Source organism: Sminthopsis crassicaudata, chromosome 1 (assembly GCF_048593235.1).
Source record: "Sminthopsis crassicaudata isolate SCR6 chromosome 1, ASM4859323v1, whole genome shotgun sequence".
NCBI lineage: Eukaryota > Metazoa > Chordata > Mammalia > Dasyuromorphia > Dasyuridae > Sminthopsis > Sminthopsis crassicaudata.
In genome coordinates this window covers 660,761,258-660,778,657 of record NC_133617.1, presented here as the reverse complement: position 1 = coordinate 660,778,657, position 17,400 = coordinate 660,761,258, and the positions used below count along the sequence as shown (strand labels likewise).

The 17,400-nt window shown below is 36.6% G+C and overlaps 1 protein-coding gene across 1 annotated transcript in view; it reads left to right on the top strand.

The window, feature by feature from the left end:
- PLPPR1 (phospholipid phosphatase related 1) overlaps window positions 1-11,042 on the top strand; it is a 341,929-nt gene extending 330,887 nt beyond the window's left edge. Inside the window, exons 6-8 of the mRNA XM_074283023.1 lie at window positions 3,101-3,277; window positions 6,662-6,793; window positions 9,902-11,042. Coding sequence (XP_074139124.1) covers window positions 3,101-3,277; window positions 6,662-6,793; window positions 9,902-9,934 — 342 coding nt within the window. The 3' untranslated portion in view covers window positions 9,935-11,042. The remainder of the gene's footprint in view (window positions 1-3,100; window positions 3,278-6,661; window positions 6,794-9,901) is intronic.
- The last annotated feature ends 6,358 nt before the right edge of the window (window positions 11,043-17,400 follow it).

The window sequence follows — 17,400 nt, the reverse complement described above, 5'->3', positions numbered from 1 at the left end:
TGATCAATTACTCCTCTTACTCCTATTGTATCTTCACATCATCTAGAAGGTCAATATACAATTTGACAAATACTTAGTAATCATCTTCTATGTAACAGGCACAATGAATCTGTCAACTATAAATCTGCCCTTATTAAATCACTTCCCATGTTCTCATCAGGGTTTTGGAAAGTTTCTTATTTCAGCTACAATGTTGTAAAGTCATCAGATAGAGACAGGATAAACAACTCCAGCCTCATTAGGAAGGTCTTAGATTTTCTGAGAGGAAAAAAGAGAGAAAGAGAGGGGAAAGAGACAGAGAGACAGAGAAAAGAGAGACACAGAAAGAAGAGAGAGACAGAAAGACAGAGAGACACACACACAAAGAGAAACAAAGAGAGAGGAGGAAGGGAGGGAGAGACAAATGATAGACATTAGCTCAGGATAATAGCTGTAAACAGGCAAAAAGGCAGACAGACAAACTCAACCACGTGGTTTTTAACCTGATTTCTTATTCATGCACAGACTAACAGGGGAAAGTCATAGTTGTAGATAATACAAATACAAAACAAAACAAAAAACCCTACAACCCAGTAGTTCCCTACCTCCTACTCCCCCTCAAGTTGCTGCAATTTTCAGATCAAAGCAGGAAGACCAAGAGAACCATTTCTGTAGACACAGACTCTTGTATATATCTTCAAGTCTTGGAATGTCATTTCCAGGTTGCCTAATTCAATTAACCTTTACTTGGGGAAACACTGGCCTCTGGTGACTTTTTATTTTCCATTATTCATGCCTATGATGATCTTAAAGCAGCATATACTTATACTCTTTGAAAAGAGATCCACAAAAGGTTTCTTTTCTTCTTTTCCTCCTCCTCCTCCTCCTCCTCCTCCCCCTCCTCCTCCCCCTCCTCCTCCCCCTCCTCCTCTCCCTCCCCCTCCTCCTCCTCCTCCTCCTCCTCCTCCTTCTCCTCCTCCATTAACCCTAGCATTTCTATATCACTTCTAGCCTTGCAAAGCACCGTACAACATGATAGGTGCTATGACCATCACGTTTCACAAGTTAACAGAGGCGGGCTGTGTTGTGGGTCATACGGCTAGTATTTGAAATCATATAGTCCTGCACTCTGTGAACTGTGGTGCCATCTAGTGGTCTAACCATAAGCCCGCCATGGACGAGAATGACTAACTGCTTGCACGTTGTATAGTACTTTACAACGCAGTATTCTCATCAGATGTTCACAACTGTGGAGTAGTTAGCGTAAGAATATTCAACAAAAGGAGAAACTGCGCTCTGAAGAGCGTCAGTGGTTTCCCCGGAGCTCTCTACTCACTAGTAACTGGCTAGCGCGCTTGCCATCGCCGCCTCTGGTGCTCTAGAGATGCTGTAGAAATGTGAACTCCCACTGATGACTGTGCCGTGGGAGACGGTGGGAACAGCGATCTTGGAGTCAGAAAGCGACCTTCAAGGCAGCTCTCTGACTCGTGTCCCTCGGCATGTCATTTAAATCTTTTCTGCCTCAGTTTTCCCATCCATATTTCTTATCTCGCAGGTTTGTTGTGAGGAAAAAACTGGGCAAATCTTCAGTGCTAGAGAAGTGTGAGTTGTTATTAATTTTATTGTTAGGTGAATAAAAGCTCGGTATTGTGGTTTCATCCAGTGTGATGAAATAGCCTCAGGGAACTTGATCTTGGGTCAGCAAAGTACTTTCTTCTTGACTTATTCACAGGTATATACTGAGGATTTACTATTGGCAAAAAATCGTGATCAGCACAGGTGCCCCGTGTTGCAGGTAGGAGTGGGAACGTAGTCCATACCTTTGCTAATCCTCTTCCTCTGTGAAGTACATTTATAATGGAGATTTGGGGACTAAGAAATCCTTGTTAAATTTCAAGCTACACCAATGAGTAAAGTATATCACAGTGTCATAAGATCCTAAGATTCATTGCTGGAAAAGGCAATCGGATTCAATAAGTTCATTTTCAGATGAAAAACAGCTCGTGGCAAAGTCAGCATTTGAACATTTTATCTGATTTTCATTACATGGGCAAGTTTTTCAAAGCAATTTAGCACATTCAAGAGAATCTGGGACTTAGAAGAAGAGTTTTGTGTCATGGACCCCTGTATATTGAAGTCTAAAGATCCCATTTTGGAATTTTTATTGTGGTGGTCGAGTTGTTTTTAGTTGTATCCTATTCTTTATGATATCTTTTGGGATTTCTTAGCAAAGATACTAGAATGGTTTGCCATTTCCTTCTCCAGTTCATTTTACAGATGAGGAAAATCAAGCAAACAAAATTAACTGACTTGTCTAAGATCATACAGTTAGTATTAAGTGTCTGAGGTCATATTAGACGTTCCTGCCTTGAAGCCCATGTTCTATTCGCTGTGCTATTTAATTCCTCAAAATATTTCTAAATATATCTTTAAAAATATGTACATAGGATTACAAAGAAATCCAATTACCTTGAAATATAATTACCAAAATGTTTAAAAAAAAAAAAAAAAAAAACAGACCCCACGTTTAAGGCTCCCTGGTTTAGAGTGAGGGCAGCCTAGGTTCAAATTCTGCTTTCTGACACTTATTAGTTATACGACCTGGAAAAAAAAAATTAGTAAATCTTTCTGAGCCTCAGGCAACTCCATGTCTTTGCTGAAAGCATATCCCAAAGAGGTGGAGTTCTAACTGACCAAAATCTGGACATTTTATGTCATTCATATTCCGACTATATTTCCATGTACCATCACTGATGGGACTATCTACTTGTGGCTCTTGCAGTACTATGTTCTTACCCCATGATTTTGGCCTGTGAAACTGTATTTAGGAAACAAGTGGAAGAACAAAAGGACAGACAAGAGCACTTATTTGGACCTGGCTACTACTTTTGTCCGTGCAGGAGCACTCCGCAGTTTAGACTTCATTCCCACCTGGGTGGATTTTGCCCAGGCCAGTGTGGTTACTTTATGCAGATTTCACCCATGGTTATGTGGATTCTGCATGGCCGGTGAGAATTTAATGTGCATACATGTAGATTTTGCATAGACCTATACAGGTCTCTGGAGACAAGAAAGAGCCGGACTACTAAAACATGCTGTCTTGGATTTTTCTGTGTTCCAGATGTACATCACAAGCACGATCAAAACGAAAAGCAGTCGCCTGGCAAAGCCCGTCTTGTGCTTGGGAACCCTTTGTACAGCATTCCTCACAGGCCTGAACCGAGTCTCTGAGTATCGGAACCACTGTTCAGACGTGATTGCAGGCTTCATCCTGGGCACGGCTGTGGCCCTGTTTCTGGTAGGTCAGATAATTCCTTCTCCTGTTCCAGTATTTTCTCTCCCCTACTCCCCCACCCTGGTCTTTTAAAGCTGAATTTCTTACCCTTTTTGTGTATCCTGGGCCCCTTTGGCAGTCTGGTAAAATCTATGGACCCATCTCAGAATCATGTTTTTAAGTACATAAAATAAAGTTACAAAGGAAACCAATTATATTATAATAGTTATTAAAATATTGAAAATAGATAAATAAAAGAAAGTTCAAGGACCCCCAGAATCTATCAATCAAACCTACCCATTTTGAAGGCTGGTAAGATTCTTTAATTAAACATCCGGGAAATCAGCAGCACCTTGTTTCCTGGACCAATTAACAACTATATTTCTTATTTATCCAAATTAAATGGTGCTGCTATTGTTCCCCATGTATTCCATGTAATGCTGGGGAAAAAAGTGAAAAGCCCCGATGGAGCAGGACTGGTCATTGTCCTCAGGAAGGATTCAGAGAATAAAAAAAAGAGCTTTGGACCAGGATGAGGAACTTAAATCTGGTAGAGATCTTCTGGTCCAACTTATTCTTTTTATAGGTTAGGAAGCTCAGGTACAGAGACCTTACCAAGCTCATACAGGCAGTAACAGGTCCTCTCATTCCATTTCCTTTCATCTTTTCACTATTTCATACCATAATTCTCTGTAATAGGCCATTAAGAGACACAGTGGATAGAGAGCCTGGAATTAGAAATACCCGAGTTTAAAGCTGGCCTCAGACACTCACTGACTTGCTTAACCTATTTTTGCCTTAACTTCTTCATGTTTAAAATCAGAGTAATAATAACATCTATCCCTCAGGATTGTGATAAGGATCAAATGACATAATAATTATAAGGCATTTAGCATAGTGGCTGGCACATAGTAGGTGTTATATAAACCTGATTTATTATCATTATTATTATTATTATTATTATTATTATTATTATTATTATTCTGGCTGCTACTCTGTTGGGTCTCTTTGAACTCTCAGAGCCATAAGTAAAGGATAAACTATAGCCACCCAGAAATGAAAAAAATATGCTCAAAATTTAGAAACTGAACATTATTTTTCCTCAAAGTGTCAGTCTCTAATGCACTAAATCCTAAGCTGGGTTCCCTTCTGTACTTATGAATATCACTAAAATAACTCCTTTTAGTGCCAAATTTAGCCTTATAGGATATAGACACCCCTAGCAACCCCAAACCCTCATTTTATACTTGTGGACGCCAGTTCCCACAGAGGAAAAGAGACATGGCTGATATCACATAGCAAATTAACAGTAGAATCAAGACTAGATTCCATGACTCCTGATGATCAGACCTGTAGTCATTTTTTTTTTTTTTGAGGCAATGGGGGCAAGTGCTTTGGCCAGAGCCACATAGCAAATAAATGTCTGAGGAGAGATTGCAAGTTCCTGACTCTGATCTGGCCCTCTATCCACTGGGCTGCCTAGCTGCCCCAAGACTGTATTCATTTTACTACTTTCCATTATCTCCCCAAGAGTCATAGATATGGTAACAACAATGGATCTTAGAAGCATGAATTCAGATCCAGAAGGGAACTTCAGGGTTATCTATTTCATCATTCCATTTTACTAAGGAGGAAATTGAGCATGTATCACCAACTTTAGCAATTAAAGTCTCTACTTCAGGTAGAGTTTGAGGAGTTTTAGGATTTTCAGAATAAATTCTAGGAGTTTTAAAATCAGTGAAGGACTTGATCAGTTTCTCCCACCAATTTCAATCCATACATATGATGGGGGTAAACCAGCCTCCACTGAAGGAAAAGAAAGAAAATTCCCACGTAGAACTTACATTTCCAAATAAGATTCATTAAAGGATATTCTGAATAGTCAGGTGAAGCTTCCACATGACTGGAGAAGAGAGAAGTGAATGCTATAGTCTTTACAGAGACTGGGGAATACAATGTGACTGCTGTATTTTAATGAATTCTCAGCTTTCCCCTTCTTATACAGGAAAAGTACTGTCTTTAGCAGATATAAGGGATGCCTCCTTACTTTTTTCTGGAGGTGGGGAGAAGAGATACCAGAGTAATGGAATTGGTGGGAAAACAAGGTATAAGTATCTACTATCCTTACATCTGGAGTTGAAATCTGCCCACAGATACTTATGTGTGTGACTTTGGGCAAATCACTTTTAAAAAATAAGGGAGAAAGGAAAAACAAAAGAAGTTTGACTTACCTCCTAGCTGATATTGAGACAGTTCCCATAAATACAAGAGATACTCTTCATAGCCTTGATTGGACTTGTGAAAAATTCTCCTCCGGACAGTTTGGTTACAAACTCAGACAAAATAAAGTAGTAGGTGGGAGCTGAAGATAGTGGATTGGCTAGATTTGTGATTTAACTCCTCACTCTATTGAACCAATCTCTGGACTCTAAAGGCTGCTATAGGGAAAGTTGAAAGGTCTTTTGTTCAGTACTTTATATAAGGAGTGTCTCAAGTTTAAGATGACAATTATCAAGTGCTATAATAAAAATGAAAAATAATAATGGAATTTATTCAGTGCTTTAAGATTTACCAAGTGCTTTACAAATATTAACTTATTTTATCTACACAATACTGGGAGGGAGATGCTATTATGAGGGAAAATAGGGGTCTTTAGAAAGTCACCTGATTTCTACCAATATCTATGATTAAGATTATACTAAGTTTATAAAATTCACTGTTTGTAAAATAAAAATTAAAACATCATAAGACAACAGAAACTGAAGGAAAGGAAATGAAAAATAACTTGCATGGTAGGAACATAGGGGAAAAATATATTTGTTGCTTATGTGTGGAGCCTGGTGGGTAAACTTGGATGCAAGAAGAGACAAAGACACAACACTGAGAGAGATTGGAAATACAAATTTGTGTGGCATGCGCATGTATGTGAGAGACAGAGACAAACAGATGGAGATAGAAACAGAGACAGAGACTAGAATGCCCAAGAAAAGACAACTATGACCTAGGCATCATAAATGAATAGATTGTTGTAAAGAGGGGAAGGTTGTAGGTCTGCATTAGGAAATATGTGACATAAAAATAAAATATACCAATAAAAATCTGTTTTCTAAAAAATTAGAAGAGACAAAGGGGGAAAATCTATAAGCAAATAGAAGACAAAAAATGATATTTTTAAAAAAAAACAAGTATCATGATAGTGCTTGAATAGCTGGATCATCATACAACTATTTACTGAGGCTTAGGACTTGCACTAATCATTATGGGAAATATAGAAAAAGGAGAAGACTCGATTATCTTCAAGAACCTTTATTATGGTCATAGTCTTCACAGGATCTGATCCTCTCAGAAAGGGTAATGGGAGTCATGGTTGCAATCTTTCACTAACTCCTTTTTTTCCTCATTCTACAGGGAATGTGCGTGGTACATAACTTCAAAGGAACACGTGGCTCTCCTTCTAAACCCAAACCCGAGGATCCCAGAGAAATGCCCCTAATGGCCTTCCCTAGAGTAGAAAGTCCTTTGGAAACCCTGAGTGCACAGGTATTATGAAGCCCACCCATCAGCCATACAGATAGATTTTTGTAAATGCTTAGGGCAAGAAGGCGCACCATAGAATCATAGGGAAAATAGGGACCTTTAGAAGGTTCTAATATCTATGATTGGGACAATACTAAATCCATCCTCATAGATAAAAGTTTTATTGTATTTTAAAGACCTTCAAGAAAACAATTTTTACAGCTTCCTTTGGCTATCCATTTTAGAACTTAACAACCTTCATTAAAAGGCAGAAGGAGCAATGTGCTTTCATGGACAGTCATCCTCAAAGCCAGGGAGTACTGGATTACAGTTCTGCCTCTTAACACAGTCACTATTTGAACCCAATATGATAAACATTTATTAAAAATCTACTATAAGCCAGGTACTACACTAAATGCTAGGGATAGAAATAAGTAAAGTTCCTACCTTCAAGAAAACATTTTAGCTGTGTGACCTTGGGCAAGTCACTTCACTCCAATTGCCTCAGCAAATAATAATAATAATAATAATAATTAATAATAATAATAATAAATAAATTTATTATCCAATTGAGAAAAAAAATACACCAAAGAAAGCTGGAGAGGTGGAGGTGGGGTGTAGAAGAAGGCAACCAGAAAGATGGAGATGTAGTAGAGCAGCTGGTGGCAGATGAAGACAGAGATGGTATTCTGAGTCCTCTCCAAACAGATCCTATGGAAAGAATGGTTTGTTTAGCCCTGCAATCAGAAAGGCAGAAGCAACTGATATATGATGAGTTTCCTGATGATGAGTTTATCCTGGGACCCAGAGCAAATCAAATTTCTTCTCTGAGTTTAGTTAACTCTTTAATATAAGAGAAAATGTCAACCTGCTTTTATAAAGGGAGCCACTAGATCTTCCTGGAGAGTGAGTCCTCTCACTTAAGTTCTTTTGACCAGAGGTCAATAAAGCAAGGCTGGAAGATAAAGTTCTCATTAGCTTTATTAGCTTTAGCCAATGGGTAATCATGTAGATAGCAACTACACAAAACTAGGGAAATACATCGATACATACATACATTATATATATATATATATATATATATATATATATATATATATATGAGAGAGAGAGAGAGAGAGAGAGAGAGAGAGAGAGAGAGAGAGAGACAGAGAGAGAGAGAGAGAGACAGAGAGAGAAACAGAGAGACAGAGAGACAGAGATACCATGTAGGATTTTGAACAGCTTTTGTGCAAAGAGGCAACAGGAGCCTAACAGATTAGGTGACCCAGCCACTTTCCATATTTCAGAGACTGAATAATGAAGACAGTTTGTTCAATGATTTTTTTTTGTGGGTGGGGAGAGGGTCTTAACTATGTAATAACCTCAATATTAGGTCTGTTCCAGGGCTGAGTGTTAATTTTAGTGGAGTAAGAGTGATCTAGTTTATGCCATGTCTAGGTGGACCCTCAGGTAAGATACAATCAGACTAGGCTACCTTTCTTTGACTACTAAGGCTAAAGGGAGCACACACTCAGGTTTTGTACATTTCTTCTACAAATAAAACTAATTTGATTACCTATAGTTTAGATAGAACAAGTGTTATGGCAACCTTGCATTGACAGGATTATGTCTCTGAAAATCTTAAGAAACTCTTCTTGTCTTATGTAATAGTGGTTTTCTTGTCCACTGAAGTCAGAGATTTGAATTCATGTTTTCCTGCCCCTAGGTCCAGCACTCTGGGCCATTATGAGCTAAGATTAAACTCCAAAGACTTGATCCCTAGGATCAAGAGCCTGTTGGGAGTGGTTGGGATGGGCAATAGCTTTCCTAAATTATTTTCTCCATTAGTTAACAAAGCACTTGCAGCATTGCAGATAAAACAGCATCAGTCAAGATAGTCACTTTAACAGGTTTTTCAGATCTGAGTAGTCTCAATTCATATTTCCAGATTTCATATCCTTGTAGTCCTGAAGGCTTTCTGGATTTATAGTTGCCAGGCTGTTTCTCAAGTGAAAAGTTTCAAAGAGGCAGATTGCAACTAGGGAAAATTCTGTAACATCTGGAGATCTCCAAATGATATGAGCTGCCTCAAGAGTCAGGGGGTTCTGTGTCATTGGAAATCTTCAACTGAAGCAAGACTCTTTGGAGATTTGGAGGGAATTCCTATCTAGCTGGCAGTAGATTGAATGCCTTCTGTAAAAAGATTTTATTATTTTAAGGATCATAGTTATAGATTGTTAGAACTGAAATGGCCATAGGGACCATAAGGATCTTTATATTTACAGTTTAGGAAAATGAGATCCAAAGAAATCATGTTTCGAAAAAGTCATTCATCAAGTAGGACACTAGCTAGGACAAGTGCCAAGATTTTTGCTAACCAGGCTAGTGCTCTTTTTATTGTGATTACCCTAGTGCCCAAACTGACATGAATCTTTGGTTGAACAACTCACTGTCAATTTGCCAAGTGCTGGGAGATCAGAGGCAATAGGGGAAGAGGGGGACTTAAGAGTTAGGTTATCTCATGCATTAACTAATTTTAGAGAGTTAAGTTCCTTCTTCATAAGCATTTCCATAGGATCTATTCCCAGGAACATCTGAAAGGCAAATGTTCTCTTGCAACATACTGATTTTCTTGTCAACATTAACCAAATTCTTGGAGCTTTAATAATGATTCAATTCTAGTTGCTGTGGAGGATAAAAAGATAAGTAAGATAAAGTCATTGACTTGTAGGAATTATACTTTAGTAAAGAGATGTGACAAGTATACAGAATCACAATAATAATGTCGATAATGAACTGCTGTAGGAATCTTAAAATGCTATAGAAATGTTATATCATTGTTATGATTATAGGGATAGTCACAAAGTGCTATGGAGATTCAGAGGAAGGAGGGATTTTGTCTTCATCCAGTTGCAAGGTCAAGAATCAAGTATAACTTCCTAGTGGAGGTAGCTTTAAATATGAATAAAATGTCACCAGGCAGAAACAAGAAAAGACATATGGGGCTAAGGAAACATCATGAACAAAGACCCAGAGACAGATAAGTGTGTACGTGTTTGGAGAATAATATCAAAGTCAGTTGGATTGGAGTGTATGGGGATAGAAGGGAAATAATGTTCAGGTGCCCACATATTTGTGTTTACTCCTCAGAATCACTCGGCCTCCATGACTGAAGTTACTTGAGATGGATGATGGTGCCAGAAGCTGGTATTTTTTAAATTACCCTCCAGTTCAATATTCCAAGACACACAGTAACTAAATGTCAGACTGTGAAGACAAGTATTATGTTATGTCTAGTTAGAAGCTGATGTTTTGTACATTTCTTTTGTATGAGGAAGTGATGTAGCTAATCCTAATTTTTTTTGTCAGCTTTAACATATTTATGCCAGAATTTTAAAAATCAACATTTTTTCCCTTGTTCAAGTGTGCACTGAGGAATCACAACTATTGAATTGTTGATGTTGTTTTGTGATATTTGTACACAGATCTACTTTTCTCAGTTTTATAGACACTGAAATAAATTTCCCCCAACAACTTATTCTTACCTTCAGTTACCGCAGTTGCTGCTTGCAGACTAGTTAAGTCTCCACGAGAAGCCAATCATGTTTTCTGAGTTTGTAGGAAGGCCCCGTATTAGTTAATGGGAAATCAAGAATCAAAAAGAAAACGTCACATAAGAAAATATACCCCATTCTGATCCTTTAATATACCTGTTGACCAGCCAGCCTGATTGTGATATCCTACAAAAAAAATACCCCATCCCCCATTCTCAGTCAAGTCCCTGGGTTTTCTCAAATCCTTTGCTGAGAATCCTGGATTCTCCATCATATCATTAGAGGATTCTTTCTCCATTCAACAGCTCAGAAACTAAGAAAACTCTTCCATGGCAGCATCCTTGGGGAGGACCCCATCTGTAACACCCTACCGTGTCTCCTGAATATCCAGCACTAAGCCTCCTTTTCAATGCCAGTTTTGTAAATCATATTATATGGACTTTATATGAAAAAAATGAATATTTTACAGTTTGCACAGTATTATTTTAAAGGGAAGAAATTAGATCATTGACAACAAATGGAACCTGAGCAATGGCTTCACTTTGTGGCTTTTAATTGTTATAGGATTTTTCACTCCATCTCATTTTTCTAGCATGGTGATAACTAAAGTGTCTCCTTAAAGAGGAGTCACTCATCTGTACCTCTTGGAATGTTTACCTGACACCTCCATACTGGCTTTTAGCTTTTTTGTACATATTTTTTTTCTAAAGAGATGAAAAAAAATTATCCAAAAAAAATTCTGGCTCATGTCATTTTTTTTTCTCTACTTTCACCGACTATCTGTAGTATAGGACAGATGATTTCACAACTATTTGCAGTGCAAAGACAGATGATTCCTTCTCATTGGGCATGGCTGGTCTGTCTAACTCTGCCCCTATAGCGTTAACCTGTGCTAGTCGCAAGAGATCCAGATTACTTTTAGATGGGGCTTGCCATTGGTCTTTTGTAACAAGTTACATGGGGGTACATATATATACACATGTCCTTGCCCATGTATGAATGTATACATCTCTGTGTTAATGTGAGTGGCTGTATCCATGTGCATTTAGGAGACTCTATTAATATGTCAGTGAATATATATACATTTCTTTCTAGAGATGAAGTAGAAGAGATTTGGGGAAAACAATGAATTTATAAGGACGTTGGATGATATGACCCGCTGCCTAATCTAGTTCGTATTATGATGCTGACATTGGTATATCCCACCCTTAAATGTTTTTTGGTTCTCCAGAAAGTCGTTCAATATCCTTCAGGATTAGCTAGAGGATGCATAAGATAAAAAAATAAATCTGAAATCAGGAAGATCTGACAAATCATTTGGATATTGTCACAGGTTGGGAAACATCTTTAAAATGAACTTTTGCACAACTGAATGGGGTGAGAGCCAGAACCTTAACTTAAAGGGCATCCAGATCAACTCTACATTGCATATGGTAGCTAGACAGAACACTAAAGCTTGTGTTCCTAGCAGGCCTAGACCCTTACCAGCTAGGTAACTTGGTCAAGTTGCCTTAACTTCAATTCAGTTTCCTCAACTGAAAAGAAGAGTATAATTAAAAATGTTATGCAGAGTTGTTGTAAGGATCAAATGAAATATTTGTAAAGTGATTAGCAGAGGCTGCTATAGAGAAGACTATTCTATACACTATTTCCCTTTCTTCCTCCTTCCTAGCCCCCTTATAGCTAAGGAAATCAAAACCCTTAGAAGCTGGGGAATGAGTCCAATGTCAATGGGAAGAAATAACAGGTATCTCATTTGATCCTTACAAGAACTCTGGCAACTCAAGTGAAGCCAATGTTTCCTTGCCCATTTTATAATAGGGAAGTGGGGTTCAGAGGAAAGTAACTAGAAGGTATACATTTCAGTTTAATGCTCTTTCCATCCCTCCAGTCTATTATCCAAAGCTTGCTAATCAAACCTTGGCATTTAAAACACTCTCTTTTAGATAATTTTAAAAGGTTTCTGTGATTTAAGTATCCCCAGCTGATGATTAAGTGACTATGTGACTTTTGTGAAATGCGTGTCCATAGTTTCATAGATATGGGGCTGGAAGAGACCTCCAGACTATCTGTCTTACCCCTCATTTTACAAATGAGAAAACCAAGTCCCATGGAGATAAAGAGTAAATCACCAATAAGTTACAATACTAAACCTCAAGGTTTTAGGATGGAAAGCTGAGATTATTTGGGCTTTTGTATTATTTTTCATTACTATAAAGGTGACCTTACACGGCCAAAGAGTATGCAGGTTTAGAACAAAGTGGCAGATCCAACCAAGCTTCAATTATTGTCTCAAAACAGTTACTAAGAACCAGCCTAGTTAATCTCAGAGAAGTCCCATTACCCCTTCTTTCAGATAATTAGAAAATTCTTTACAAAAATGAAATGAGGGTTAAAGGCAGCGACTTGCTTCTGAAACAGTTCAAATCACCTTGTGAATTTATGCCTTGGAAACTGGCAATATGCAGACCTGGGAGTGATTTGTTATTTTGTAGATTTGATTTCTAGATTTAAGAAAGTGGTGAAGAAAATGCTCATACTGAAAATTAATCTTAAAAGTTTGTGCCATATTTTTGGGAGGAGGAAGGGAGGGAACAGTTAAACTTCACATGCACCCCCCTGATAAAGGAAAAGAAAGGACAGAAAGAAGATGGTTGAAAAGTGACTTTAAGAATAATGATAGAAAAACAAATGAAGACAGTAAACTTTGAGGAAAATGTTTTCCAGATTCTTGAATTCAAAATATTTTATTCTATCACACAAAAACAACCTTTTAGAAAGCCTATTCAGGACACAAAGGCTTGACCAGGATTGGGACAGGAGGGAATCTTTCCTGAAAGCACAAGACTTTGTGTCTACCACCAGTTTGCTAAAAATTTCCATCATCTATAAAATGAGATGGTTAGACTAAAACAGAGATTTTTAAGCTATTTTGTGTCATAGATCACCTAGACTGGGGATGCCTACAGACCCCTTCTCAGAATAATATTTTAAAAGCATGAAGTAAAAAATTTAAGATTCCAAAAAAAATTTATATTAAAATATAGTTATCAAGATGATATAAAAAGAAGCACCAGATTAAGAATCTCTTCATTAGATGCTCTCCAAGCCCCTTTCCACCTTTGTAATTCCATGGTTTACTGTCTTTTGGTTTTCTCTTTTGCTCTTTAACCCTGAATTCCTATGGATGGAGGAAGATTGCTTCTTCTGAATTTAGGAAAAAACCCATACTTGTCAGTCTACTCTCCAAGGACGAATTGTATTCTTAAATGTGGATTTTCTCTTGCCTGCAAGATTAGTTAATTTGAATGACTTTAGTCACTTCCAGTGGACCTACAACATCATAACCTCCTGTAAGATTATAACCCAAATTTAAATGATATATAACACTATATGCTCATGATAAGGATGTATCTTGAATCTTCAAGGTTGGAACATCTTTCTTCAAACAGAAGTTAGATTTAAAGTATATCTATGTGCTTTTGTTCCTAATGACTAAGGTGCAGGAAGTCAACTCTGTAGAATATATCCAGAATAGACAAATTAATATTAATATAATGCTAATAAATCATTAGCATTTCTATATATTACCAAAAACGTCCAGCAGTAAAAGATAGAAAGAGAAATTCTATTTAAAATAATTGTAGACAATGGAAAATATTTGGGAATCTACCTGCCAAGATAAATCCAGGATCTATATGAATACAATTACAAAACACTTTTTACACAAAATAAAGTCAGATCTAAACAAATGGAAAAAATATCAATTGCTCATGGATAGGCTCAGCAAACATAATAAAGATGACAATTCTACCTAAATTAATTTACTTATTCAGTGCCATACCAATCAAACTGCCAAAAAAATTTATGGAACTAGAAAAAAAATAACAAAATTCAAATAGAACAAAGGTCAAGGCTATCAAGGGAAGGGGCAGGTAGGTGGTGTGGTGAATAGAGCACCAGCCCTGAAGTCAGGAAGACCTAAGCTCAAATATGATCTCAGATACTTAATACTTCCTGTCTGTGTTACCCTGGGCAAGTCACTTAACTCCAATTACCTCAGGGAGAAAAAAAGAATATCAAGGCAAGTAAAGAAAAAAATTGCAAAGGAAGGGAGTCTAGCAAAATCAGATTCAAAACTATTATAAAATGGCAATTATCAAAACTAGTTGGTACTAGCTAAGAAATAAAAGTAATGGAAATAGATTAGTACACAAGACATAATAATCTAGTATTTGATAAAACTCCAAAAATCCAGCTTTTGGGATAAAATAAACTTACTATTTGACAAAACTGATGGGAAAAGTAGTCATTGATCAACATCTCACACTATATTCTAAGGTAAGGTCAAAATGAGAACATGATTTAGACATTAAAAATAAGGAATAGTTTACTTGACAGATCTGTGGAGAAGGGACGTACCAAACCGGAGATAGATAGCATTATGAAAGGCAAGATGGATAAGTTTGATTACATTAAATTAGAAAGGTTTTGTGAAAATAAAACCAATGCAATAAAGATTAGAAGAGGAACAAAAAGCTAGGAAATAATTCTTTATAGCCAGTTTTTCTGATAAAGGCCTCATTTCTAAAGTATATAGATAACGGAGTCAAATTTATAGGAATACAAGTCATCTCTCAATTGATAAATGGCTGAAGGATATGAACATGCACTTTTCAGATAAAAAAATCAAATCTATCTATAGTCATATTAAAAGGTGCTCTAAATCACTATTGATTAGAGAAATGCAAATTAACACAACTCTGAGGTACCACCTCATACCTATCAGATTCGCTAATATGACAGAACAGAAAAATGATAAATGTTAAAAGAAATGTGGGAAAATTGGAACACTAATGCATTGTTGTTGGAGCTGTCAACTGACTCATTCATTCTGAAGATCAATACCATTATTGGGCCATTTTTATATCTCAAAGGGATCATAAAAAATGTAAGAGGACCCACATATACAAAAATTTTTATAATTATAATTTATATATTTTATATATAAAAATTTTTATAAATATTCTCTTTATGTTAGCAAATAATTTAAAATTATGGGGATGCCCATCAGCTGGGGAACAGCTGAACAAATTATGGTATGTTGATGTAATGGAATACTATTGTTCTATAAGAAATGATGAACAAGATGATTTCAGAAAAATCTGAAAAGACTCATATAAACTGATGTTGGGTAAAGTGAGCACAACCAGAAGAACATTGTACATAGTAATTACAACATTGTATAGATTATCAGCTTTGATATATACTTTGCTCTTCTCAGCAATACAATGATCTAAAACAACTGCAAAAGACTCATGATGGAAAATGCTACTCATATCCAGAGGAAGAAATATGGAAATAGATAGAAGCATATTATTTTCACTTTTTTGTTGTTTTTTTTTTCTTTCTTGTATTTTTTTCCTTTTGTTCTGAGTCTTCTTTCACAACACGACTAATGTGGAAATGTTTACCATGATTGTACATATATAACATAACAGATTCCTTACCATCTTGGGGAGGGAGAGAGGAAGAAAAATGTAAAACAAAATATTATAAAAAGCAAATGTTGAAAACATTTTTAAAAGAAAAAAACATTGGTCAGTTTGGAATACTAATTAAAGGCTTTTTATATAAGCCTGTAGAAAAAAAGAGTTTACTCTTCAACTTCCAATCAATCCCTAGAGGATTTACCAATACATTCAATTGAAAATTCCAATAACTGAGCCTTTGAATATATATATATATATTTGAGCCAAAAGAAAGCTGAAGTTATCTGGAAGTTGGTGAAAGGGTGAAGAACTGTTCACACTGCTTGTATATCTGAATTTTTCACCAAAACTATTAAAAATTAAATCTGTTCTCCTGATCTCAAACTGAATTGTCTTGCAAACCAAAATATCTTTTGAAAATCAGTAATAGCACAACATAGTCGATTGTATCCAAAAAAGCTCACACAGATTTCTTCTTTAAAAATAGTTATGTAAAAATAGGGATATAATCAAGAGCAGCTATGCTGAGTGGACTATCAAGCAATAACTTGAGAAAATACACCTAAACAAGGTATTAACCTCTTGAATTATCTCTAAATTTATATTATCTATATATTTGTACATTATTTTCATGATGTCTCTTCTACTAGTCCATGAGCTCCTTGAGAGTAGAGACTAAATTTTTTTCTGTCTTTGTATCCCAGCTAGCCCATAGTAGATACTTAATAAATAATTGTTGGTTCCCACAAAAAAGCTGCCTGTGACCAAACCAAGAAAGCTGGGAGAAGATGAATTATTGGCTAGACTTTGACAAAGCTGATCCATATACTAATCATGCAAAACTGGTCATCTTGAAAAACAATTAGATTGTGGTTTGGATGAAACCAGTCCAGTGGTAAATGTCCAGTGTTCTAGAAAAGCTTTTCTCTTGTGTCCCTTTTTATTGTTGTCCATGAATTATGTATGCTCTTAGAAAAGTCTTGTGTGTAATTCTGCTATGCTGCTGGTCTTAAATACAAAGAACACTAGAATCTACTTATGATTATATCACAAGATTAAATTTCTTATTTTTTTTTAATTTAATAGAAAATAGAGACAAAATAAAAATTAAATAAAACAAAGCAGAACATTGTCATGTGCCCAGAAGAATGTCAGGGAGGATTCAAAATATAGCAATGAATTTCCAGATCAAGAAAGGATAGGTAACAGTAAATATATATATATATATATATATATATATATATATATATATATATATATATATATATATATGTAGCGAGCTGTCGTCTCTAGAAGCTGCCGGATCGCTCTCTGGGAAGAGATCTGCTGTGTCTACTCAAATCTTTCAGACAGATTCTTCTTCCTGTAGTGAACCGTTGTCTCCAGGCAGTTGCTGTTAACTCTTGTCCTTAGAAGTGACTTCCCTTTCTGCAGAGAGCCCCGTCAAGCCTGATGCAATGCAGAGTCTTCTTCTTGAATCTCCTCCAGCTCTTATCCTTCTCCAGGCCGATCTGCTCTCTGGGCCCAGTGCTGTCTCTTTTATCCTCCCAGAGAATGGGCGTGGGATAATGCAAGGGCTTCTGGGAAGAACCACCCCAGCCAA